General features: G+C 49.8%; 2 protein-coding genes across 4 annotated transcripts in view; both read right to left on the reverse strand.

The window, feature by feature from the left end:
- Window positions 1–699: 699 nt before the first annotated feature.
- On the reverse strand, window positions 700–6,272 carry PIM2 (Pim-2 proto-oncogene, serine/threonine kinase). The gene is made up of 6 exons (XM_054471499.2): window positions 5,992–6,272; window positions 5,754–5,863; window positions 5,021–5,071; window positions 2,544–2,916; window positions 1,920–2,096; window positions 700–1,815 (listed from the first exon to the last, which is right to left on the reverse strand). Exons 1-6 carry the CDS (start codon window positions 6,050–6,052, stop codon window positions 1,652–1,654), a joined length of 936 nt encoding a protein of 311 aa, XP_054327474.1. The 5' UTR covers window positions 6,053–6,272; the 3' UTR covers window positions 700–1,651.
- A 3,152-nt stretch (window positions 6,273–9,424) lies between these two features.
- The window catches only part of OTUD5 (OTU deubiquitinase 5), a 36,156-nt gene continuing 22,350 nt past the window's right edge, over window positions 9,425–23,230 (reverse strand). The window contains exons 3-10 of one of the 3 annotated variants that reach the window (XM_054471855.2): window positions 22,138–22,202; window positions 21,892–22,048; window positions 21,645–21,793; window positions 13,050–13,253; window positions 11,068–11,269; window positions 10,850–10,963; window positions 10,355–10,516; window positions 9,425–10,126 (exon numbers count right to left, since the gene is read on the reverse strand). In XM_054471855.2, the coding sequence (XP_054327830.1) occupies window positions 10,392–10,516; window positions 10,850–10,963; window positions 11,068–11,269; window positions 13,050–13,253; window positions 21,645–21,793; window positions 21,892–22,048; window positions 22,138–22,202 (1,016 nt within the window). In that variant the 3' untranslated portion in view covers window positions 9,425–10,126; window positions 10,355–10,391. Of the gene's footprint in view, window positions 10,517–10,849; window positions 10,964–11,067; window positions 11,270–13,049; window positions 13,254–21,644; window positions 21,794–21,891; window positions 22,049–22,137; window positions 22,203–23,230 lie in introns of all 3 variants that reach the window. The other 2 variants (XM_054471857.2, XM_054471856.2) reach the window with 2 other exon arrangements.

Below are 23,230 nucleotides of genomic sequence, written 5' to 3' on the forward strand. Positions count from 1 at the left end.
CCCCGTCTCAAATTGAAAAAAAAAAAAAAAAAATTACCCAGGCTTAGTGGTATGCACCTGTACCCAGCTACTCTGGAGGCTGAGGCAGGAGAACCGCTGGAACCCGGAAGGCGGAGGTTGCACTGAACCGAGACAAATAAGCAGGGCAAGAGAGGGGACAGCTGAGGTCGGAACCAACATGGAATAGGGCAGACCAAGTAAGTCAAGTGTTGAAGGAGAAATTAGAGGGATGGGTATGTAAGGGTAAAGATAGGGGAGAGGCTAAAGTTAAGAGCAAAGCAGATGACTACACCCTGGACAGATTCCAGTCAGCCCCCAACCCCAGCCCCGCCCTGGCCAGTACCCTGATAGGGCTTTTCTTCTCCAACAGGGAAGGGGCTTCTTCATTCCCCTGGGGTGCCAGGGAAGGTAGTTTTTCTGCTTCTGAGATGGCCATCTTGATTGGGGATGTGCCCTAAACACCTTCAATATGCACAGTATCTCCAACAGAGAACCCTTCTGCACATACTGGGCACTGCATAAGATCAGGGGCAGGGGGAATCAAGATTTTTTTTTTTGTGGTGGAGCTTCAAGAATCCTTAAAGCTCTTCAGGATGCAACGTAAGACTGTGGCTTCCTGAGGACAAAGCAGAGGGACTGACTGTCTCAGTGTACAGTAGATGCTCCATAAAAGCCTCACACCTACAAATGGCCAGCCACTTCTGATTCTATTACTTTTATTAAATAGTGGGTTTCCACACATGGCTTTTTAAATAATCCAGGCAGGAGGAGAAGAGAGGAGGGCACACTTGGAACTCCCCTCCCCACAATACGTGATTATTTACATTTTAGCAATTGGACAATCCCGGCTCAGGAGGAGGTTGCAAGAATCTGCAAAAGTTGGAGGGGGCGCCCCCGGAGAACAAACAGCAAGCCTTATTTCCCCTAGCCCATCCCCCAAAAAACCATCCATCCCATCCTAGTGTCTGGTGGTGTCCGGTGGTGTCCATCTTCCATTCCTTCCCAAATTATGGAAGTAAGGTTCTTCTCACCAGAATAAGAGCACTTGGGATAACAGAGTAGGGTCCCCTCACCCAAAAAAAAAAAAAAAAAAAAAAAAAAAAAGCCTTGGGGTAACAACAGGGCATTACCTCCCCCAGAATAAAGAATCCTGGGCTGAGGCAGGTAAGCAGCTTGACCCAATATGGGACCCTAGGCTAGGGGAAAGGGTCCCTTTACTAAAATAAAAGCTACTGGGGTATTATTGGAAGGAAAGCACCCTTGCCCAAGTAAGAGCATATGAACTAAGTTTGTGTGGTGGTAGTAGGAGTTGCCAATGTAGGGGTGACACATCATCAGAATAAGAGTCCCGGGGCTCAGAATGGGAACAACTTCACCAAAATAAACTTCCTTAGCAAAATGAGAAGCAAGAAGCTCCCCCTCCAGAATCAGGGACCACAGGTTCTGGGAGGAAGGCTCCTTTGTAGGATTGGGAAGGGAACTGGGCAGACTTGGTTTATGTCTTCTAACCCCTGATCCTCAATCCCTTACCTTAGTAATACTGGACTTTAATGACCGGTAATGACCTGTAAAACCAAGTCAACAAATGTCCATCTATCCCTGTTACATGGCCATGGGATGGCTCTTCCGACCATTGGGGGCCAGGCCAGGCTTAGGGTAGCAAGGACCAGGCCAAAGGGGCGGGGCCTCCTTTGGAGGGGTTGAGGGGTGCATCCTCGGCTGGTGTTTGCATCCAGGGGTCCAGCAGGATCTCTTCCAGTGAGGGTCGGGAAGAAGGTTTGGGGGCCAGGCACCGGCGGATTAGGGCACAGCAGTCTGTGGGCCAAGAAGCAGAGAGGGAAGATTAGCAGTCAGTAGGGGGTACTGGTCCCTGAGAGGGATGGAGTCCTTTTTCTGGGCTGGGGTCAGTGAGGCCTCACCTGGGGAGACATGGGCAGGGAAGTGGAGCTCAGCTTCCAGAATCTCCTGGTCCCTCTCGAACGGAATGTCCCCACACACCATGTCATAGAGGAGGATGCCCAGTGACCAGACAGTGGCAGGGAGTGCATGGTACTGGTGTCGAGAGATCCACTCCGGGGGGCTGTACACCCTTGTCCCTGCACACAAGCCAGGGGTTAGACCACTCAATCTCATGATGCGCTTCTCCAACCCCAAACTCCCCAGGAAGGATGGCCTCACCACAATTAAGGACACTCAAGATAAAAGCAGAGTCCCATCACTAGATAAAGAGCAGCTAAAATAACAGAGTCCCCTCAACAGAATAAAAGCACTGAGAAGTAACAGGATCCCCTTACCAGAGAAAGAATACTCAGGATGGTAACAGGATCCCCTCACCAGAATAGGAGCCCAGAATAAGGTTAGCACACCGTTAAAAGATGGACTTTATCAGAGGGCAAGGCTGAGAATCCCCAGTATTAGCAATCGATAATCTTATATAATGCAGTATGGGTCAAGGATTACAGGACACCCCACCACTGGTGGCCAAAGGTCACAAGGCCATCAAGTAAAAACAATACCTCTAGGGAGATTTAGAGAAGCCTTACCATCAAAGTCAGTGTAAGGTTCATCATGAAGCAGGGCACCAGAACCAAAATCAATGAGTTTGGCACAGCCACGGCGTAGGTCTATCAGGATGTTCTCATCCTTGATGTCACGATGGACAACTCCACGGGAATGGCAGTGCTGGATGGCTGCCACTACTTGGCCAAAGAAGCAGCGGCTTGGGCCTTCACCCAGCGGGCCCTTCTCTGTGATATAGTCAAAGAGATCCTGGGCGGGCAAAGGCCGCTCGAGGACCAGCATGAAGCCCTCCTGTGTCTCAAACCAGTCAAGCAGGCGGATCACGCCAGGGTGCCCACCGCCTGCACCCACTTTCCATAGCAGTGCCACTTCGAGTGGGCATGTGACTGAGTCCGACTGGGGGCACAGGTGGGGTAGGAAGCAGGGAGAGAAAAAAGACAGATGTCAAGGCAACAGCTCTGAGGCTTTTTACATAAGCTCAACTCAGGGCCCCTTTTCCTGACAGTGTGTCGTTGAGCAACTCACTTCCCTTCCTGGGCCTCACTTTCCCTAAAGACACAAACTCACACAGCGATTGAGAGGGTGAAACCAGCAAAGAGCCTGCACAAATCTCACATGTAGTAGATCAATAAACATTTGAATAAACGAAAGAAGTTCGGCCGGGCACAGTGGCTCATCCCTGTTATCCCAGCACTTTAGGAGGCTGATGTGGGTGGATTGCTTGAGCCCAAGAGTTCAAGATCAGCCTGGGCAAAATGGCAAGACCCCGTCTCTACAAAAACACAAAAATTAGCCAGGCTTGGTGGCATGCACCTGTAGTCCCAGCTACTTGGGAGGCTGAGGTGGGAGGGTCGCTTGAGCCAAGAAGGCAGAGGTTGCAGTGGAGATCACACCACTGCACTCCAGCTGTCTCAAAACAAACAAGCAAAAATAGAAAGAAAAATCTGGTTATTAACTGAAGGCTTTCAGCAGAAGCAGCACCACCATTATGTGGTGTTTTGTTTTGTTCCCTGACATATCCCAGATTAGAATAGTACCTTACACAGTAGGTGATCAATAATGTTAAACAGATGACAGCACTTAATAGCATGGGCTCTGACAAGCAGTTAGCACTCGATAAACACTGTTATTGTGTAATGGTTTGTTTTGTTCACAGACGTATATGAAGCACTAAAACAGTGGCTGCTAACAGAGTAGGGCTGAATAAATATTTGTTAAACAGGTGAAAACAATTAGTAAAAACGGACCTAGCACAAAATGAGCTCTCAATACTTATGTAATACTTTGCTGAGTGTGTAGAATTATGTCTGTCATATAGTAGATGGTCAATATACCTAATTTGTTAAACAGCTGAGTGATTTATTGCAAAGGACCTAGCACAAAAGGACTTAGTATTATCATGTGTTTTGTCGGCATCACCAAGCACCTAGAACCAGCCAATAAAAAGCCTAAATGTGGCCCTGCGCAGTGGCTCATGCCCGTAATCCCAGCACTTTGGGAAGCCGAGACGGGCAGATCACCTGAGGTCGGGAGTTCGAGACCAGCCTGACCAACATGGAGAAACCCCGTCTCTACTAAAAATACAAAATTAGAGGCCGGGCGCGGTGGCTCACGCCTGTAATCCCAGCACTTTGGGAGGCCCAAGGCGGGCAGATCACTAGGTCAGGAGTTCGAGACCAGCCTGGCCAACATGGTGAAACACAGTCTCTACTAAAAATATAAAAATTAGCCAGGTGTGGCAGTGGGTGCCTGTAATTCCAGCTACTCAGGAGCCTGAGGCAGGAGAATCGCTTGAACCGAGGAGACAGAGGTTGCAGTGAGCCGAGATCGCGTCACCTCACTCCAGCCTGGGCAACAGAGGGAGACTGTGTCTCCAAAAAAAAAAAAGTATAAACGCTACTAGCCACAAAATCCGCCCCCCACTGCCTCCCCAAGCCCTGCGCAGGTACACTTCGAGCAGCAACCTTCTGGGCTGAGGTAGAGCCCTCTCCTGGCCAGGCTGCTGACTTGCACAGCAGCAGACGTTTTCTCACCGAGATGCAAAAATTCCGACATTGCGCAGGCGCACCCTCTCCCTTTGAGTCCCACGGACTGCGCAGGCGCAGTTTCCCCTAGAGCCCGCCAGGGGGCGCTCCCAACTCTACAACTTGCCCAGACCCGCCCTGATGTCCGTTAGCGTTATAACGGCAAGACAGAAGCAGCCACCGTCACCATGGCAACCAGTGACCTCTGCCCCTTGTTCACCACCAGCATGCCCTGCGGGCAGTCCCCCAGCAGTGTTTGGAGGGAGGATGGGAAAGGTTTGTTGGAGGGGAGAATCCAGGGCTCTAGGGGAATTGGGGTGAATCAGAACTGTATGTCACCCCAAGGGAGTATAAATGGGCTGGCAGTATTCTCACTGTTACAGGGCCCAGGGAGTCATACATCCCCTGGAAAAGCAAGGAGGTGAATTCATCAGTGATGGAGTAGGTAGGTCAGGAAGGGCTCCGAAGGTACTCACCAAGGGGGACCAGCCCAGCACACGATTACGGGGAATCACTTTGATGGCCACCTAGAGAGGAGGGCCGTGATAAGGAGGCCAGCAGGTGATCCCCAGGCCCCTCCCAGTCTAGACCTTCTGCCTACCTCCAGTATTCCTCCATCTACCAGCACTCTAGTCTTTCTGGTCCCCAACCACAGCACCCCACAGAACGCATACCAGGGCGTCTCCCCTGCCCTCCAGGTCCTCGGAACCAAGTTTATCTCTCCCATCTTCCTTAGCCCTGGGCTCTCCGTTCTCAGGCATCAGGACTCATCACTCCAAGTCCTGAGTTCTAGATTTCCTGATACCCCAGGCCCACAATCTTCCTATTGAGCTCTACGACACCCCAACTCTGTACCAGGGTCCTGGTCCGCATGACTCCACACTGGACACCTACCTCCAAAAGTCGCACAAATCTCACATCTAGGTCCCCGCTTTCCCACACATACACAGCCTGGACCCCGGGGTTGAGGACCTCTGGAATCTGAAGCCCCCTGCCCCCCCCATAACCTCCTAGACCGACACACACACGCGCACGCACACACACCTGGCCCTCTACACACACTGCAGGCTCACTCCTCGGACACACACACACACACCTGGTCCTCTACACACTCTGCAGGCTCACTCCTCGGTCAACCAGCATTCCAGGGCCAGGACCCCCGCCCCCGCCACACGCACCTGACCCTCCCAAGACCATTGTGACGGATACCTGGAGTCGATCTGTGAGGCGGTGTCCTGCGAAGACGGTGCCAAAGCCCCCCTTACCCAGGAGGGGGCCGAGTCGATACTCGGCCTCGAACGCTTCCCGATCCTTGCCTCCTACGCAGGCGGAGGCGAGGAAGTCAGGGTGGCGGCGTGCTGAGCCCAGCCACGACTCCCTCCCCCCGCGCTGCAACCCATCATTCCAGCCCACCCCGTCTGGTTGCAGTAGGGGAGGATGTACTCACCTGGCGGCGGCGTGGGGGTCACGGCGGGCACAGGAGGCCCCTGTAGAGGCTTGGTCAACATGGAGGTGGCGCTGCGCAGGTTGAGCCCACTGAACCCGCTAAGCCCGCAGGGCGTGGACGCCCGGGGCAGCGCAGCTGGGGAGCCAGGGCTGGGGGGCGCCAGGGTGGAAGGCAGAGAAACTGGTGGCCCGGAAGCGCCCGCAGAAGGCGCAGCGTTAAGATTAGCCGCGCGCGCCAGCCCCAATGCTACTGAGCCTGGGCACGCGCCTCCCGGGAGAGTCACCCTGGGCGACAGCCCCGCCCACCTGGCTTTGATCAATCCGGACGCGGCACCTGCTGTACCACAGCCAATCGGAGCCAGTTCTTATTTGCATACCACCCTCATCGTTTCAAGGGCCCCCTTATGCAAATACACGCTCGGTTCTTCCGAGGAGGCGGGGCCTGCATGTAAATGAGGGGGCTTGAGGTGGGGCTCACACCAAGAGGAAACCGGTTCTGGGAATCCCTTTGCAGCACCGCGCTTGTTTTGGTTGTTGCGCGGGGTTGTTGTTGGTAGTGGTGGCGGTGTGTGTGTGTGTGTATTTACACTTAAAAAATAACTGCGCAGTATCCTTTCCTGGGAAGTTGGTTTGCCGCAGCTGCCTGGATATTAGCAGAGATAGCGCCAGGCCGGGCTTCTAAGAATTCGTGCCTGTAGCTATCCGAGACCCCGTCTCGAAAGGTGCTTGTCGGACTCCTTCACCGGAGTCCTCCAGGCGACTGGCGGCCTTCACTGGAAAGCTGAGGCCAGGGCCCTGGAAATATGTGGTAGCCAGGGAGGGGGAACCCCTACCATCAACGCCACGGGTGTGCATTGGTCAAAGGCAGCATTGCCTGGTGTTTATTGGAGCTTTTAACCTTGAGCCCTGGGCCCAGTCAGCAGGTCGAGAATCTAGAACAGCAGGGGGTGGTTCTTGGGGGATGGGGGTGAGCCCAGAGTGGTGGTGGCATGAGGCTGCACTTGGAGTTGAGAGAGGCAAGGACTGAGAGACTTGATAGAGGCGGCTAGAGAAGTGGCAACTCTGACACAAATTTGTGAAAAACAGCCAGAAAAGGCGCCACACCCCAGGAAGAAAAATGTACTCCAAAGACACATGAATGCCAACATATACACAAACACATACTGTCAGACACATTCACAGAAACGACCTAGATACACACGCAGCCAGAGACTGACATACACTTTCAGGCAGGCAGGCACACTGTCAGAAAAATAGTTATGTCCTAGAATGACACCCAGAGATACACTGTTACAGAAAGGCACTCACGCAGACCTACATTTGCCATGTGATGACACAGAAATGTCCCGTCAAACACACTGGCAGAACTTGTCACAAACACACTGTCACCATCAGACATGCACTGTCACAGCAAGACTTGTACTGTCCCAGAAATGAGAGCCGCAGAGTCTGTCACAGGAAGATGCACAGATGCTCCAGGGACACACATGCACTGCTCTGAAGGCAGACATGTACTGATGTGATAGAGTCACATTTTGTGGCAGTGTCACAAAAACAGACATGGATAGACCTGTTCAGACACAGACACACATACACCATGACACATGCAGTTTATCAATGGAACAAACTGTCCAGAAATAGCTACCCAGAATCTGTTGCAGGAACACAAACGGACATCCACCCCATCAGACAGAAACCACAGATGCACTGTCACAGACAGACCCACGCAGGCATGCACGCATCTTGGATTTAGACACAAACTGTCAGAGATAAGAGTCCCACACTCAGTCACCATCTGACACACCTGGAAACAAGCCCTTCATCACACACACAACTGGGGACACTGTGAGCTACACATGAAGACTTGGACTCACCACAGTCACACACACACAGACAACACCAAAAAAGCACACATGTACTCTCCTTTGTTTACCCAACATTATTAGGGGGTGGTTTGCTATAAGCCTGCCAGGCCTTGGTGGGGATGTTGGTATCAGAGATGTACAGGTTAAGTCAGGCATCAAACCTGTGCCATGAAGTTTATCTGTAGTACAGTTACTGGGGAGACTTTTAGATAGAAGTGAGAATGTGAATGGGCTTCTCAGCAGGTGACCCTCTGTCTTGAAAGACAAAGAAGGTTGGTGGCTCAGGACAGGGGAGGGCAAATTGCAGGCAAAGGCCAAGAACACTGGACAGAGCAGCAAGAGATTGGCAGGGGCCAAATGGTGCAGAAACTTCTACAAAGACTACTACTAACATTTGTGCTCTCTCAATGTGCCAGGCACTGTGCCCAGTAGTACGTTACTTTGATCATACATATTCCCTCTAGATGATCACAGCAGAAGCATGAGGGAGTAGATATCACTTTTTTTTTTTTTTTTTAAGACGGAGTCTCGCTCTGTCGCCCAGGCTGGAGTGTGGTGGCGCAATCTCAGCTCACCGCAACCTCCACCTCCTGGGTTCAAGCGATTCTCATGCCTCAGCCTCCCAAGTAGCTGGGATTTCAGGCACGTACAACCATGCACGGCTAATTTTTGTATTTTTAGTAGAGATGGGGTTTCTCCATGTTGGCCAGGCTGGTCTCGAACTTCTGATCTCAGGTGATTCACCCACCTCAGCCTCCCAAAGTGCTGCGTTTATAGGTGTGAGTCACTGCACCCAGCCTAATCACCTCTTGTACAGATGAGACACTTGAAACAGAGAAGCAATTGACCAGGGCCAGGAAGGTTTCAAAGCAACTCTACAACAAATAGATGCTTGGCCATTGGGTTCCAGACACACTACGCAGACAGCCACTCAGCTAGCCATGCCCTCAACTGCAGAACCAGACACACATCCTGTCAGGGGGTCTCCATTATCATGGCATTGTGAAAATGCTACTTGAGAAAACCTGGGGGCCAGCCAGCCTTCTTTACCTTGGATTTACCCCTAGGGAGGGCAGGGAAAGAGGTGTCAGCCTGGGGGACAAGAACAGAAAAGGGTTTAGCCATCCTTCATCTTCTAAAACCTAGTGGGTGAGGCCCCTCTGGTTACTTCCACTAAACTCATGTTGCTACAAAGTATCAGTTGCACTTTTCCAAGGCTTTTCTTCATCAGATCATGATAAGGAAATAGCAGCATTCATGGTGAGAGGCAGGCGGAGAAGCTGGAATTGAGGCAAGAAGTTCAAGCTCACAGTCCTCTGCTACCATCACCCCCCCCAGGAAACAGGGTAGGCAGGGGTGGGGTCAGCAGGCAAAGACGCAGCTTTTCCAGTGGTAATAGGTCCAGAAGGAGGTTTAATAAGCAGCAAATCAAATACAAACTCCAGGCCCCCAGACAGACCCTGCCGGAGAGCATTCACACCTCTGAGGTCAAGCCAAGGTCCGTGCCATTGCATCCTCTGCCCAGAGGCCCACCCAACCCCTGCCCCACAAAGAACAGAGCCGCTCAGGGAAACTGACATTTGGTTTTATTGTGCCAAGGACATTACAGATGGCGGATCTTGTCAACACCTGCAGGGCACGGGTGCCCCATCTGCCAAGGCTGCTCCCACACTCCCTACACTTAAATCCCGGGTGGCAGCCATAATCCCCAAAGATGACCCCCACCCCAAGATTCCAAAGAGGCTAGTGGTGGTGGAAGCAAAAGGAATGCAGCAAGGTCAGGGTTTCATTGTCCAAGCCGGCCTGACACCTGCCGCCCTGCCCTTGCCCAGTGCACACCCTAGACCCTGGGCCGGCCTCCATGCAGCTGGAGGCCAGAAGACAGCAACCCATATCTTTGCGCCCTCCTCCATGCCCCATGGCCTGCCTGCCCAGAAAGATGCCACCTTCACAGAGCCAGTGCTGTCGTCTATATCATTTTTGATTAGTTGATTTTATAAGATAAAAGTACATTTTAATAAAGAAAAAATTCAACATTGAAGGCTCAGACGTTCTTGGGGTACTGGGAAGGGAAATTTCCCACTTCTTCCTCCCACCTCCCTGGCATCAGTGTCGGGGGGGGAGGGTGGCAAGTTTTTCTCATCTTGGAAGGAATGGGGGCAGGGAGACTTTCCTCTGTCTGAATGTCTCTCTCCTCTGGGGCTGCCTGGCTGCCAGTTGGTCTGTCTCTGTGTGCCTCTTGTCTATCTTCGGCACCCTTGCCCGAGTCCCCTGTGGAATGCAGGGATGGTTCTGTGCGGGGTGGGGGTGGGGGGGCAACAGGGCACGTCAGCTGGCAGAGAGACAGGTGATAGTGGCAGCGGCAATGAGAGAGAGCGCAGGGGTGGGCTAGCCAGAGGGAAGTGAGGAGGAGGGAAAAGAGGGGAGAGCAGAAAGAACAGAAGGAGGCAAGAGGGAAGAAGCCAAAGAAGGTGAGGTGGCACCGGAGAGCAGGAGTACTGGGGTTGGGAGATGGTGTCCAATCCCTGGGTCTCCATCAACTCTTGTCTGGGGGCGGGTCTCTGTGCACTTTGTTTTTCTTCATACTGTCTAGGTATTCCTGTTGGGACACTGCCAGCACCGACGCTAGGATCTCATCATCATCCCAGTCATTCAGACCTGCTGGGCGAGAGGAAGAGGAAAAGGATGATGGAGTGCTCTCAGCCTGCCTTCTCCCCACCCTGTGCCGACATCTGGGGCTCTGGAGAAATCCCATAGGGCCCCTCCTCACTCCTTTCTCAAAACAGAAGGATCTGCTAAGGCCTGTGAAACCCCACTTAGACCCCAGACCCTTCTGGGGCAAATTCCTTGGATCTGAAAAATCCCCTCCAGTGCCTCTCCCTTTTCTTGGGGAGATGGCCAGAGGCTCCAGAAACCCCCTCTCAGGACTTGCCACTTCTTCCAGTCTCTCCCAGCTCCTAGCAGCCTCCATCCCCCCAGACAAAGGAGGCTTACCAAAGGCAGAGGGGGACATCTGCTGAATGAGGGCCCGGCACTCCAAAGCAGGGTAGAGGGACACAAGGGGGGAAGTTGCCCGGTCGGCCCCTGCCGAGAACTGACTGCTTGTACCTGAAGCAGACGGACAGTCAAAGGTAGGGACCCAGGATCCAGGACCCAAGACCCAGGCAGTGCCTGCTAATTCCCAGCACATTCCCTGTGGGCAAGTCACTGACCTGGCGCACAGGGCGAAGGAGGTTTGGCAAGAGCTAAAACAGTGCCTGGGGAAGGGGGCTTCATGCCCAATTCAGCATGCAGCTCAGGGTGCTCAGGTGACGAGGCTGAACTCCGCTGCCGCGGAGACCGGCTAGTCCACTCCTCCAGGCCACTGGAGGCTGCTGCTGTGGCCGAACTGCATGTGGCGCTGGCTTTCCGGGGCTGCAGTGGGGAAGGAAAATGCGTTAAGGACCACCAGCAGCCATGACCTTCCTGTGACCCATCTCTGAATGCTGGCTCCCTTCCCAGGACTTTGGCTATGATACAGCTTCTACATAGGTCAACATCATCCCCACACGGTGGACCACAAGGCTCCTCACAGGACAGAGGTGGAGCTCCTTACCCTTTCTCTCACACCCCTACAGCCAATCTGACAGGAAGTCATTACCTCTATCTTGAAAATAGATCCCAAATCAAACCCCTTCTCACCACCTCCACTGCCAGCACAGGCCACCAGTCACCTGGCCTACTGCAGTAGCCTCCTCCTCACTGGCCCCTGCTTCTGCCCTCACTCACCAGACTCCACTGGATGACTAGCAGGCAAGGCAATCTTATTAAATCCCCAACCACATGCTGTCCGTCCTCTGCTCACAATCCTCCCATGGTTTCTGCCTCTCTCAGAGCAAATGCCAAAATCCTCGCCACAGCCCACAAGCCCTACCCAATCGGACTCACAACCTCTCTGACTTCATCTACTACTACATTCTGTTCGGATACACCGGCCTCCCTCTGGGCTGTGCCTGAGTTGTACCAGGTGTGTGGGCCTGCTGTCCTCCCCTCCATGTGCGCTCAGCTAACTCTCACCTTCTGCAAGGCTCAAATCTCACCTGCTCTGAGGCCTACCCTGACTGCGCTATTTCATACTGTGAACGCACATTCCTGCTCAGCCCCTTTATCCTGGCTCTACACTTTCCATCCACAGCACTTCCCAACTAATTTATTCATTATATTTATTATTTTATTTCACTCTGCAAAACTGTGAGCATCACAAGGACGGGGATCTTGATCTGCTGGGCTCACCTATGTATCCCCATATACTGAAAACAGGGCCTGCCACAGACTGGTAGTAGGTATTTGTGGAATAAAACTCAGCTCCTTCAGCCGGGTGCGGTGGCTCACGCCTGTAATCCCAGCACTTTGGGAGGCCAAGGTGGTCGGATCACGAGGTCAGAAGATGGAGACCATCCTGGCTAACACGGTGAAACCCTGTCTCTACTAAAAATACAAAAAATTAGCCGAGTGTGGTGGCGGGCGCCTGTAGTCCCAGCTACTCGGGAGGCTGAGGCAGGAGAATGGCGTCAACCTGGGAGGCGGAGCTTGCAGTGAGCCGAGACTGCGCCACTGCACTCCAGCCTGGGCGACAGAGCAAGACTCTGTCTCCAAAAAAACACAACTCAGCTCCTGCCAGCCAACATCTACAATCACTCCAAACTCCTTGTGATTTTACAATTCCTCAGATGCTTGTCTGCCCCGCCCCGCCCCACTCCCCTAACAATTCAACCTTCCTCTGTGAAGACTAACCGGAGCCCCCACCTCCACTGATTTCCCAGCCAGGGTCAAGGACCCCACCAATGAGTTGTCTCCGCCAACAGACGAGATCGTTGAGGGCAGAGTAGTCCAGATCTGATGTTACATTCTCAGTAGAGACCTGGCACACAAGGGCAGTCAACAAAAGCTTGTGTCTCTGAAGCTATCCATTATTCCCTTGTGTCACCAGCGGCATAGCTGCCCTCCTCTCACTCCTTAAGTGCCTGTTCTGCACAAGTATTTAAAGTTCCAAGGTACAATGCCAAAACTAAGACCAAGATGAGTTACAGATGGTGCTGGATGCTTCCTTCCCTCCCAGATGTCAAAACTGCTTATTTTTTTTCTGCTCGCTTGAGGGCAAAGCATGAGAAGTAATGAGTTTTTGGCCAAGCCTGTGACAGAGTCCATGACCCACCTGGCTGGGGCCTCGGACCTGGCGAGCTTGTTTCTCCTGATCCCGCAACCACTGCAGGTAGGATTCCCGAGCCACCTGCTCCTCGATGGCCTCATTTGTGGCCTCCCAGTCCGTGGCCCGTTTCTTGTCTTCTAGCATCTGCTGTTCGATCCATGACTCCTCCGATGTTTTTATGGCATTCTTCATCAGAGACTGCTCTGCAAACTGCAAGGAGGGAGAGGAACAGGGATGTGCAATAACACACTGAACCTGCCCAAGAGCCAGAACAGGCTCAGCGAGGTAGGCCCACAGGCCCCAGAAAAAAAAAGGAGACAGGAAAGCAGGCACTCCCACAGAACAACACTCCGCAGACTACCTCTTGATTGGGGACCAGGGGAAAGCAGGCTTGGGATGTGGGACCTGTCATTCCAAACTTCTATGCTTGTAAGACCTGATTCCAACCCCCAAACCACCTCAACTGAGGCACTGAGACTGGAGCAGTCAGGTGCCTTCCAACCTGGGACTTTTTTTTTTTTTTTTTTTCTGAGACGAAGTATCGCTCTGTCGCCCAGGCTGGAGTGCGGTGGCGTAATCTCGGCTCACTGCAACCTCCGCCTCCCAGGTTCAAGTGATTCTCCAACCTCAGCCTCCCAAGTAGCTGGGATTACAGGTGAGCGCCACCACCCCCGGCTAATTTTTTTGTATTTGTAGTAGAAATGGGGTTTTACCATGTTGGCCAGGCTGGTCTTGAACTCCTGACCTCAGGTGATCCACCTGACTCGGCCTCCCAAAGTGCTGGGATTATAGGCGTGAGCCACTGCGCCTGGCCCTGGGCCTTAATTTAAAGAAGCCCCATCCAGTGATGACTGTTTCATAATGCTGAGGACTTTCTCACACATGTGAGCAGATGAGACACATACAAAAATTAGCTCTGTGTGCACAGGGTGGAGGGAGTATTCAAGCATGTGAGGGGTTGGGGGAAGTAGTGGGTGTGTGAGGGAATAAGGGGGCAGTATCAACATGGTGTGGGGTGCTATGAGTTACAGGACACTACATAAGAGTACTGTTTTTCAGGCTGAGATCCAACAGCATTTTTTAAAAATAGAAAATATCAGAATATATCCCAGGGAATAAGTGCAAATGTTGTTTCATGAAGCTTTAGTTAACATTATTTTAATGCACATATACACATCACACACAAATGCATATATGCTAAGTAATCATGTAAAATGTATTCTTTTCTTTTTCCTGCAGACCTTGCATTCAGATAAAATGTAATTTTTTACTGTGAATAGTTTAACACAATTCGTAAAACTATGTTAGAACAAGCCAATTAAAAAAATAGTCAAAAAATCTAACCACTCTGGCAGTGTTAAACACACTCCAAGTGTTTTTTCTACTCACTCACTCAACAACAATCAACACAGGAGACTTCTGTGACCAAGTGTGCGGGCTAGGGGGAGGGTGTTTTCCCACACAGCAAGCAGCGGACACCTGGTGTCCGTCCTCCAATGCAATTCAATACCCAGAGACAGCCTGGGATCCCACAGGTTGAGGGCTCAGTCCCACAAGACTCCCCCCAACCCCCTTCGAACACCAGTCGAAAGTCTGGGCCTCCAGAATTTCTGACTGACCAGCTATAAATTGGGATTCCCACAATACTTTTTTGGGGGTTCAACTAACTTGCTAGAGCAGCTCACAAAACCCAGGAAACACGTCTGCCAGTTTATTATAGAGAAAATTACAAAGGATACAGATGAGATGCACAGAGTGAGATATGGGGGAAGGGATGTGGAGCTTCCATGCCCTCCCTGGGGTGCCACCCTCTAGAAAATTCCATGTATTCAACTACCCAGAAGCTCCCAGAACCCAATCCTTTTGGGATTCTTTGGAAGCTTCTTTCTGCAGGCATTATTGATTATGCCATTGGACACTGGTGATCAAGCTAATCTTCAGCCTCTCTCCCCTCCCCAAAGGCTGGGGGATGGGCTTAAAGTTGCAAACCTCTAATCCTGCCTTGGTCTTTCAGGTCACCAGCCCCCATCCTGAAGCTACCTAGAGGCTGCCAGCCATCAGTCACCTCATTAGCATACAAAAAGGCATCACTTTGGAGATTCTAAGGATTTTAGGAATTGTATGTCAGGAAGTCACAAACACAATTCACCAAAGAAGCTATACAGATGGCAAATAAGCATATGAAAAGATGCTCAACAGCATTTGCCAATAGGCAATTCCAAGTTAAAATAATGAGATACCACTACACACCTAAGAGAATGGCTAAAATCCAACACAATGACAGTATCAATTGCTGGTAATGCTGAGCAACAGGAACTTCCAAATCATTATGGTGGGCATGCAAATAATACAGCCACTTTGGAAGACAGTTTCTCAGTTCCTCATAAATCAAAACATAATCTTACAACGCAATCCAGCAATCTTGCTCCCAGGTATGTATACAACTGATCTAAAAACTTAGGTCCACAAAAAAACCTGCATGCACATTACAGAAGCTTTATTCATAATAATCAAAAACTGGAAGCAACCAAGAATGTCTTTTAATAGGTGAATAATTAAACTGGTACCTCCATAAAAGGAACATTAAGTGATAAGAAAGAAACCAGCTAACAAGCCATGAAAAAACATGGAGAAACCTTAATGCATACTGCTAAGTGAAAAGAAGCAGTCTGTCACGTTGACCATTTTAAATTCAGGGGGAAAAAAAGCAAATTGCCTGCAGGTGGCTCACCCCTGCAATACCAGCACTTTGAGAGGCCAAGGCGGGAGGATCACTTGTCCCCAGGAATTTGAGATCGGCCTGAGCAACACAGTGAGACCCTGTCTCTACAAAATAAAAATATTTTAAAAGTTAGCCAGGCATGGTGGTGTGTGCCTTTGGTCCCAGCTACTTGGGAGGCTGAGGTGGGAGGATTGCTTAAACCCAGGAGGTCAAGGCTGCAGTGATATTGTGCCACTGCACTCCAGCCTGGGCAACAGTGATACACTGTCTCAAAAAAAAAAGAAAAAAAAAAGCAGTATGAAAAGGCTACATACTGTATGATTACAATTATATGACATTCTGAAAAAGGCAAACCACAAAGACAATAGATTAGTGTTTGCAGGAAGAGGGAGGAAGAGAGGGGTAAGCATATGGAGTATGAGGAATTTTAAGGGTGCTCAAACTATTCTGAATAATACTGTAATAGTAGATACATGACATTATACATTTGTCAAAACCCATAGAATGTACAACACAAAGAGTGGACCTTAATATATGCTATTTAAAAAAAAATCAGGAAGGCTGGGCACGGTGGCTCATGCCTGTAATCCCAGCACTTTGGGAGGCCAAGGCGGGTGGATCTCCTGAGGTCAGGAGTTCGAGACCAGCCTGGCCGATATGATGAAACCTGTCTCTACTAAAAATACAAAAAATTAGCTGGGCATGGTGGCGCGTGCCTGTAATCCCAGCTACTCAGGAGGCAGAGGCAAGAGAAGCACTTGAACAACGGAGGCTGATGTTGCAGTGAGCCGAGATCGCACCACTGTACTCCAGCCTGGGTGACAGAGCAAGACACTGTCTCAAAAATAAAAAATAAAATAAAATAAAAATTAGGAGATCTATGGCCAGCGCGGTGGCTCACGCCTGTAATCCCAGTACTTTGGGAGGCCGAGGCGGGCAAATCACCTGAAGTCAGGGTTCGAGACCAGCCTGGGCAACATGGTGAAACCCCGTCTCCACTAAAAATACAAAAATTAGCCAGGTGTGGTAGTGCATGCCTGTAATTCCAGCTACTCGGGAGGCTGAGGCACGAGAATTGCTTGAACTCAGGAGGCAGAGGTTGCGGTGAGCTGAGATCATCGCACCACTGCACTCCAGCCTAGGCGACAGTGAGACTCTGTCTCAAAAATAAATAAATAAAAAATTAGGAGATCTGAGATCCCAGCATAGAATGCAAAAATGTGACAAAATAATACAAATGTATTACAAACATATGAAACAACCTTGGCCGGGTGCGGTGGCTCACGCCTGTAATCCCAGCACTTTGGGAGGCCGAGGCAGGCGGATCATGAGGTCAGGAGATTGAGACCATCCTGGCTAACACGGTGAAACCCCGTCTCTACTAAAAATACAAAAAATTAGCAGGGTGTGGTGGCAGGCGCCTGTACTCCCAGCTTCTCGGGAGGCTGAGGCAGGAGAATGGCATGAACCCGGGAGGCGGAGCTTGCTGTGAGCCGAGATCACGCCACTGCACTCCAGCCTGGGAGACAGAGCAAGACTCTGTCTCCAAAAAAAATAATAAAAAAAAAATAAAATAAAATAAACACCCTCATTTGAAGGGGGTGGCGGTACAAGTAAGTCACTTTCAAAATGAATGGAGTCTGTAACACCAAAGGCAAAAAAGAACTATATGTAGCATTGTGCTATAGTGATAAAGTTGTTTCCCACGGGAGTACGGGTGAACAAGTGTGATTCTGCTACCTGTGTATATGGAAGTGAGCAGTTACATAAATGGACAGTAGGAACCAGTGCATATACATCTGATGGCATATCTACTGTTGGAGTGGAAATTTGCAGATGAACAAGGGGAGAAGGCTAGAATGAAGCATGTGATCATGGATCTGAGTTGGAGACATCAGTAAGGATTCATGTTTAATATAAATACAGATGGTTACAGGTAGAAATATTTATAGATATGTGTACAAAGGCCACTATACATACATGTAGCTCCTTGCTCTATCAGCTGAGAGGGCCTAGAAGCATGGACAACCTGATACTGAAGAGCACATTCAACACCTAGGTCTTGATTTCTGTTAACAGTCTCCAATACATTCCAGGACTCTCTAAAGAAATGGCTGATTCAGCTGGGCGTGGTAGCTCACACCTGTAATCCCCGCACTTTGGGAGACCGAGGAGGGTGGATCACCTGAGGTCAGGAGTTCGAGACTTCAGCCTGCCCAACATGGTGAAACCCCATCTCTACTAAACAACACAAAAATTAGCCGGGTGTGGTGGCGCATGCCTGTAATCCCAGCTACTCGGGAGGCTGAGGCAGGAGAATCGCTTGAACCTGGGAGGCAGAGGTTGCAGTGAGCTGAGATGGCGCCCTTGCACTCCAGCCTGGGCAACAAGAGTGAAACTCCCTCTCAAAAAAAAAAAAAAAAAGACCATATTGATGTAAATAAATAACTGGAAAAATTAATAAATTAAGGATGAGTTAAGGACGAGACACAGATCCTCCTTGAACAATTCCAAATAATCTATGTAGATACTCTACTCTCAAGGGGATGGGGCATAACGATTTCTTAGGTGTGGGCTGCACATAGTGACTTCCTTCCACACAGTACAGTATGGAAAAGGTGGGAAAGAGTAACCTTGGGTGGAGAAACCTAACAAACACTACTTCTGCCAGTTGATCAAGGGTAACACCAACAGGCATAAATGACACTCATAGTATAAACTCTTGAAATGATGTAATGAGAATGGCGCTTTACCTCTGTGATCTTCCTCCCTAAGACCCACAACCCTAGTTTAAACATGAGAAAAAGTCCAAAAGAGACATTTCCTACAAAATATTTGATCAGTACTCCTTAAAACTGTCAAGGTCATCAAAACAAAACTAAGAAACTATCAAAGATAAAGGGGCCTAAGGAGACATGCAGACATCATTTAATAGTAACGTATTAGGCCAGGCATGGTGGCTCACGCCTGTAATCCCAGCACTTTGGGAGGCCGAGGCGGGTGGATCACCTGAGGTCAGGAGTTTGAGACCAGCCTGGCCAATGTGGTGAAACCTCGTCTCTACCAAAAATAGAAAAATTAGCCAGGTGTAGTGGTGGGCACCTGTAATCCCAGCTACTCGGGAGGCTGAGGCAGAAAAATCACTTGAACCCAGAAGGCGGAGGTTGCAGTGAGCCGAGATCACCTCATGGCACTCCAGCCTGGGCAACAGAGAGAAACTCTGTCTTAAAAAAAAAAAAAAAAAAAAAGTTTTAATATTGGTTCGCACATTGTAACAAATGTACCATAATCATCTGAGCTGTTAATAATAGCAGAACTGGGCCAGGCGCGTTGGCCCACGCCTGTAATCCCAGCATTTTGGGAGGCCGAGATGGGCGATCACCTGAGGTCAGGAGATCGAGACCAGCCTTCAACATGGTGAAACCCCATCTCTACTAAAAACACAAAAATTAGCTGGGCGTGGTGGCGGGTGCCTGTAATCCCAGCTACTCGGGAGGCTGAGGCAAGAGAATTGCTTGAACCCGGGAGGCAGAGGTTGCAGTGAGCCAAGATTGCACCATTGCACTCCAGCCTAGGTGACGAGAGAGAAACTTCGTCTCAAAAAAAAGATAATAATAAAATAATAATAATAATAATAATAGCAGAACTGTGTTTGGGAAAAGAAGGATATGTGGGAATTCTGTATTATCTCCTCAGTTGTTCTGTAAATCTAAAACTGCTCTAAACAATTAAGTCTATTAAATACAAAAACTTAAAACATTCATTTTTATTTTTTCTTTCAGACAGAGTCTCGCTCCGTCATCCAGGCTGGAGTGCAGGGGTGAAATCTCAGCTCACTGCAACCTCCGCCTCCTAGGTTCAAGCAATTCTCCTGCCTCAGCCTCCCAAGTAGCTTGGATTACAGGTGTGTGCCACCACACCCGGCTAATTTTTTTTGTATTTTTAGTAGAAACAGGGTTTCACCATGTTGGCCAGGCTGGTCTCGAACTCCTGACCTCAGATCCTCCCACCTCAGCTTCCCAGTGTTGGGATTACAGGCGTGAGCCACCGCACCTGGCCAGAACATTCATATTTTTGAAGAAAGAAAAAGAGGAAGCTAGGTGCAGTGGCTCATGCCTGTAATTCTAGCACTTTGGGAGGCCAAGGTGCAAGGATCACTTGAGCCCAAGAGTTCAAGGTCAGCCTCGGCAATATAGTGAGACCTTGTCTCTACAAAAAAAAAAATTTTTTCATTTTTTTACAAAAAATTTTTTAAAAACACTGGCCAGGCATGATGGCGAGCACCTGCAGTCTCCCAGCTACTCGGGAAGGCTGAGGTGAGAGGCTTGCTTGAGCCTGGGAAGTGAGGCTAGCTACAATGAGCCTAGATTGCCCCACTGCACTCCAGCCTGGGTGACAGAGCGAGACCTTGTCTCTCCACCTGCCCACCAAAAAAGAAAATGAGCCATTAAACCAGGACAAGTCACAGATGAATCTTAAATGCATAGTGTTAAGTGAAAAAAGCCAGTCTGAAAAAGCTACATACTGTACATTTCCAATTATATGACATTCTAGAAAAGGCAAAACGAGAGTCAGTAAACAGATCGAAAACAAAAACAAGAAAATTCTGAGAAACTGTCACAGCCAAGAGGAGATAAAGGGGACACAACAACTAAATATAATATGGCATCCTGGATGGGATCCTGGAACAGATAAAGGTCATGAGGGAAAAACTGAGGTAATCTGAGTCAAGTATGGTCTTCAGTTAATAATATGTCGATATTGGTTCATAACTATGACAAATGTACTATGTTAATACATTAATCATAGTGAGGCATATGGGAACTCTGTAATATATTTGCAACTTTTTTTTTTTGAGACAGAGTCTCATTCTGTCGCCCAAGCTGGAGTGCAGTGGCACAATCTTGGCTCACTGCAACCTCCGCCTCCCAGGTTCAAGTGATTCTCCTGCCTCAGCCTCCCGAGTAGCTGAGATTACAGGCACCCACTGCCACGCCCAGCTAATTTTTGTATTTTTAGTAGAGACAGGGTTTCATCATGTTAGCCAGGCTGGTCTTGAACCCCTGACCTCAGGTGATCTGCCAGCCTCGGCTTCCCAAAATGCTGGGATTACAGGTGTGGGCCACCGTGCCCAGCCTCTTTGCAGTAATTCTGTAAATCTAAAGCTGCTCTAAAATTAAGTTTATTTAAAAACAAAACAAAAAAGAACCCTATGTTGGAGGGTGTGTTGGTGTTAGGCTATGTGTTTCCGAAAATGAAGCAGGAGTACTTTGTGTTTGTAGAAGTGAAACCTGAATAGAAGATACCAAAATCCTCAGCAGATGACTATGAGAGAGAGAGAGAGAAATGAATGAGAATCTATCAGTATGTGCTGGGAAAATGCACTGCCACCTTCTGAACACCTACTAGGACCCAGGCCCAGTGGGAGGTGCTTTCTGTATCAGCCAAGCTGCCAGCCTGGAATACTTACAGAATCTGCCTAGATCACACAGCCAGTGAGTGGTGGGGCCAGGCCTGTACCCCATGTCTCTGTGACCATGGCTGTCTGTAACCACTATGATCCCGGGAGAAAGATCCATGCCAAGATGCCCAGAGCAAGCCCTGGCTCACTGCTCCCAAATAGGATTCCACATCCTAAAATGCCAGCCCTCAACGGGCACAAAAGATAGGTAAGCCAACTCAGACAGGCAAACCAAGACCAAAGAACAAGCCGTGATAGATCACCTTAAGTAACTCCCTATTTTTTTTTTTTTATAAGGGTGAGACCTCAGGGGAGAGAGGCGACAGGATATTTTTGTGAGTTAGGGGCAAAACAGACTCCAACAGAGGTTTCTGACCTCTATATTCAGCAGCCATTCTGGGCACAGGGACTCACTCACCCCTGGTTTGAATGATGGCAGGCCCAGCCCCACACCAATGGTGGCCTTGTTAGGATTCACCACTGAATTATAGTGGATATTCCGATGGTAGCTAACACGAATGGGTTCATCCTCGTTTTGATGTATCCCATGGAATGTGTTGATGGGTTCTGCAGAGAAAGAGAAGGAGGGAGCATCCACAGCAGGCCAGGTTGGGCAGGCTCGAACGAGGCGCCATCTTTCCCTCACCTACCCACTGCAGAAGTACCTGTGCTGTACTGGTACACCTCCACAGGACGGTTGTACATCTCTGCCATGGCCTGCATCTCAATGTGGTTGCCATGGCAATTGTTTTTCCGCTTCCTGTTAATGTAGGTGGTAAAGTCCTCTGTGACATAGTTGGAGAAGTAGTCGGCATTCTTCATCTGCAGAATAGATTGGAAGGTTAAGGTCTGTGTGGAGAAGAAATCCTCCCACCCTGCCCCTCCCCCAAAGGCCTCCCCTATTTTCTCACCAGATAGTCCATGCAATGCTTTCGCACAACCTCATGCATGTCCTGGTCTCCATACACCTGGTCAGCTGTGGGGGCAGAAGAAAGCAGCAGCTAGGGTCAGAGATGCCAGAGAAGAGCTCTGAATCACAGAACATCCTTTGGGGAGGAGGAACTGGGGGACCAGGGAAATTCCCTTTTCTACCCCAAGGCCTGGAGAGTTCTTGCCCTTGTAAGGCTAGAACGGGGTCATGGAAAAATAAGGCAGGCAGGGCCAGACTTGAAGAACAAGAGAGTGCAGGTGAGAGGAACACAGCCACAGGCCTCTTGGGCAGATGACTTTGTCTAGGGTACACGTGGCCACTCAGAGAAATCAACAACATTCTAAGTTCCACAGGTTGGCCTCAAACCCTATTGATTCCCACACCCCCTCTTCACTTTCCACATGAGGAAACAGAGGTTCAGGGGGAGTTTGTGGTTTGTCCAAGGTCACAAAGAGTCACTTTGTGACAGAGTCAACTCTGAATTCAGTTTTCCTGACTCCCACGAGTCAACATGGCCTTTGTAGGTTGAAAAAAAAAGGGAACAAAGACAAAAAAAAGGAAAGAAAAAAAAAATGGGCTCCAAGCCCAGTTCTGCCAGATACTGGAGAGTTGAGTGACCAGAGGCAAGTGACCCAAGTGTTCTGAGCCTCATATACCTCATCTGTAAAATGGGAAAGAAAGGGATAACAGGCCAGGGGTGGAGGCTCACACCTGTAATCCCAGCACTTTGGGAGGCCAAGGCGGGCAGATCACTTGAGGTCAGGAGTTCGAGACCAGCCTGGCCAACATGGTGAAACCCCGTCTCTACCAAAAATAAAAAATTAGCCGGGCATGGTGGCGGGCGCCTGTAATCTCGGCTACTCAGGAGGCTGAAGCAGGAGAATCGCTTGAACCCAGGAGGCAGAGGTTGCAGTGAGCCAAGATCATGCCACTGCACTCCAGCCTGGGCGACAGAGTGAGACTCTGTCTCAAAAAAACAAAAAAACAACAACAAAAAAAAGAGAGGGATAACCACATGGCAGGCCTTTTGTGGGGATTAAATGAGATAATGGGTATAAAATAACTACCACTGG

Source organism: Pongo pygmaeus, chromosome X (genome assembly GCF_028885625.2).
Source record: "Pongo pygmaeus isolate AG05252 chromosome X, NHGRI_mPonPyg2-v2.0_pri, whole genome shotgun sequence".
NCBI classification, from domain to species: domain Eukaryota; kingdom Metazoa; phylum Chordata; class Mammalia; order Primates; family Hominidae; genus Pongo; species Pongo pygmaeus.

Coding starts and splice junctions, on each gene's coding strand:
- PIM2 (XM_054471499.2), bottom strand. CDS start 6,052: ATGTTGACCAAGCCTCTACAGGGGCCTCCTGTGCCCGCCGTGACCCCC. Junction 5,072..5,753: donor GCCTCACAGATCGACTCCAG/GTATCCGTCACA, acceptor CCTCCTCTCTAG/GTGGCCATCAAAGTGATTCC. Junction 1,816..1,919: donor CCCTGCCCATGTCTCCCCAG/GTGAGGCCTCAC, acceptor CTTGGCCCACAG/ACTGCTGTGCCCTAATCCGC.